The 3,075-nt window shown below is 46.1% G+C and overlaps 1 protein-coding gene across 1 annotated transcript in view; it reads left to right on the forward strand.

Annotated features, from left to right (window-relative positions):
- LOC102240208 (chromosome-associated kinesin KIF4A) overlaps positions 1–3,075 on the forward strand; it is a 99,141-nt gene that overhangs the window by 21,148 nt on the left and 74,918 nt on the right. Inside the window, exons 6-7 of the mRNA XM_014530502.1 lie at positions 799–857; positions 972–1,077. Coding sequence (XP_014385988.1) covers positions 799–857; positions 972–1,077 — 165 coding nt within the window. The remainder of the gene's footprint in view (positions 1–798; positions 858–971; positions 1,078–3,075) is intronic.

The raw sequence follows: 3,075 nt of genomic DNA on the forward strand, positions 1-3,075 counted from the left end.
GAGGAGCTGCAATCTGGATGGATCCACTCTGACCACCGGGTACACTGGCTCCTGGATCTCTAAGGAGGTGCTAATGTAGCCTCTGCCTGAGGCTACCCAGCAGGAGCTCAGCTGTGAAGCAATGCAAGTTGCCCTGGGGCCTTTGGCCAGCTGCAAGTTTCTTAGGTAATTTTCAGATTGCAAAGGGCCAGGCCTTTCATATGTAAAAGCCAGCCCACAGCTTGGGCGGCGCGGGGGTCCCAGGGGATCAACAGGGCAGAGCAAGCAGCTATGGCTGCCCTCAGAGGCCCCACTTCTCAGTGTCCCAGCAATCGCTGCAAGCACCTCCGAGAGAAAGCTGCCCTCGAGTTCCGACTAATGCTAGACAGTCCAGTTTCTCCCGTATGAGTCTGGGTCCCCAGAGACTCGCCCAGAACTGGAGCTCAGAGTTTGAGACTCCCTACTGATTGAAAAAGACAACCGTGTTCTCAGCCACCAGCCCTCTCCGCATGCGCCTCCGTACCTCTGTACTTTACTTCCGCACCTCAGCTCCTCTGAGTTTCGGTATGCCTTTCTCTTTCCTTCTAGTTGTAGAATTTCCCCTCAGCCAGCCTTCCTGTGGTTCTGGATGATGTCCATTCTGTATTTTAGTTGTATTCTTGAAGTGGTTGTGCTAAGCAGCAATCTCCGGTGTTTACCTATGCCGCCATCTTGGTTTTCTCTCTACCTGGCTTTTAAACTATAGAAGTAGGAGAGAAGTCATAATTAAGTGAGGCCATCAGGCACTGCCGCTGATGATCTCCTGGGTCTTTGTTACAGACAGAACAAGCGAATGAAAAAATGAATGCCAAGCTAGAAGAACTCAAGCAGCATGCAGCGTAAGTTTCTTACCAGATATTTGTTACTGACGTTATAGCACATAATATGTAATCATAGATGCTCTGGCCTTGACAGTGTGATTAACTCTTGGGTTTCTTTGCTTGAATTTTCAGCTGTAAAGTGGATCTTCAAAAGCTAGTGGGAAATTTGGAAGACCAGGAATTAAAAGAAAATGTAGAGAAAATTTGTAACCTACAGCAACTGATTAACCAGATATCGGTAAGCCAAGTAGGGACAGTATAAACAGTCACATTGTTTTTATTTGTTTCTCTCTTTTTATTTTTTCATTTTTCAATTACAGTTGACATACAACATAATATTGGTTTCAGGTGTACAACCCAGTGATTAGACATCTATAGAACTTACAAAATGATAACCCTGATAAATCTAATAACCATCTGACACCACATAGAAGGTGCAAAGTCAGCCACTGCCTAGGGCCACCCTGCATGAGCTATTTGTATTAAGCTTGGAGGTGCCCAGGTGAGGCTGGACTGTTAAGCAAGGCAGGCTCATGCTAGTGCTGGGTCTTAGGCCTTTTATTGATAGATTTGGGGCATGCTTACCCAGCTGTAGCTTGTTTGAGAGATTTTAGCAAAGCCTGAAGCCTGAGCAAGGACAGGCCATTCATATGCAAAAGTCACTGCTCACAGGTTGGGTGGGGCTTCAAATTGGATGGGGCGGGGTCTTAGGGAATCACCAGGGTGGAGCAAGCAGATATGGCTGCCAGTCAGCCCCACGTGAACAATGACCCCTGTGAGCACCTCCTTCTGAGAGAAAGCTGACCCCAAGTTTCTGCCCTGATGCCGAATAATCCAGTTCCTCCTCTTATGTGTCTGGGTCCCCCAGAGCCTCACCCTGGAGCTGGAGCTCAAAGGAAGTGGGACCTTGTAAGTTCAGTTCATGTGCCAGCTTTTTAAAAGGAACACCTGGGCCCAGCTGGTATGGCTCAGTGGTTGTGCATCAACCTATGAACCAGGAGATTACGGTTCGATTTCTGGTCAGGGCACATGCCCGTGTTGGGGGCTCAATCCCCAGTGGGGAACGTGCACAAGGCAGCAAATCCATGATGTTTCTATCTCATCATTGATGTTTCTATATCTCTTTCCCTCTCCCTTCCTCTCTGAAAGCAATAAAAATATGTTCAAATGAAAAAAACAACAAAGGAACACCTAGATCTCCAGCAGCCTCCATGTCCCTGAGCCCTAATCCCTGCTGGTTTTTACAGCCGGTAGTTATCCCCACTGGTCTTCCCAGCTCTGGAATTTTGGGCTACGGGGCTGGTGTGAGGCTGGAACACTTCTGCATAGACGATCTCCCTCTAGATTACAAAAATAGCCCACGTGGGTGCCAGTCCAGCCCATTCCATGCCTCTTCCCCTCTTACTAGTCTCAATGCACTTCTTTACTTCTCTAGTTGTAGGACTTCCATTCAGCCAACTCTCAGGCAGTACTGAATGATTTTTTTAAATTTTAGTTGTAATTTTGATGTGGTTGTGGGAGACAGCAAGTACAGGCATTTACCTACGCTGCCATCTTGGTTCCTCGGGTGTTTTGGGTTTTTTTGGGGTTGTTTTTTTTTAAGAGAGAGAAGAAGGGAGGTAGAGAGATAAAGCCTTTATCTGAGTCTGTTTCTGTTCTGCTTATTTATTTTCTTTTTAGGTTCCACATATAAGTGAAATCATATGGCATTTGTCTTTCTCTGTGTTACTTTTTTCACTTGGTACAATACCCTCTAGAGCAGCGGTTCTCAACCTGTGGGTCGCGACCCTTTGGGGGTCAAACGACCCTTTCACAGGGGTCGCCTAAGACAATCGGAAAACACATATAATTACACATTGTTTTGTGATTAATCACTATGCTTTAATTATGTTCAATTTGTAACAATGAAATTGGGGGTCACCACAACATGGGGAACTGTATTAAAGGGCCGCGGCATTAGTAAGGTTGAGAACCATTGCTCTAGAGCCATTCATGTTGTTGCAGGTGGCAAGATTTCATTTTTTTAAATAGCTGAGTCATATTCCATTGCATATATGCACCACCACTTTTTTATCTATTTATCTATTGACGGACACTTAGGTTGCTTCCATCTCTTGACTATCTATAATAATAAAAACATAATATGCTAATTAGACATGATGTCCTTCCGGATGACCTTCCGGACGAAGCCGCAGTGGCGGGGGCCGAGACAGAGGCAGCTGCCGTGGCAGGCGGG

Source organism: Myotis brandtii, unplaced genomic scaffold (genome assembly GCF_000412655.1).
Source record: "Myotis brandtii unplaced genomic scaffold, ASM41265v1 scaffold741, whole genome shotgun sequence".
Taxonomy (NCBI): domain Eukaryota; kingdom Metazoa; phylum Chordata; class Mammalia; order Chiroptera; family Vespertilionidae; genus Myotis; species Myotis brandtii.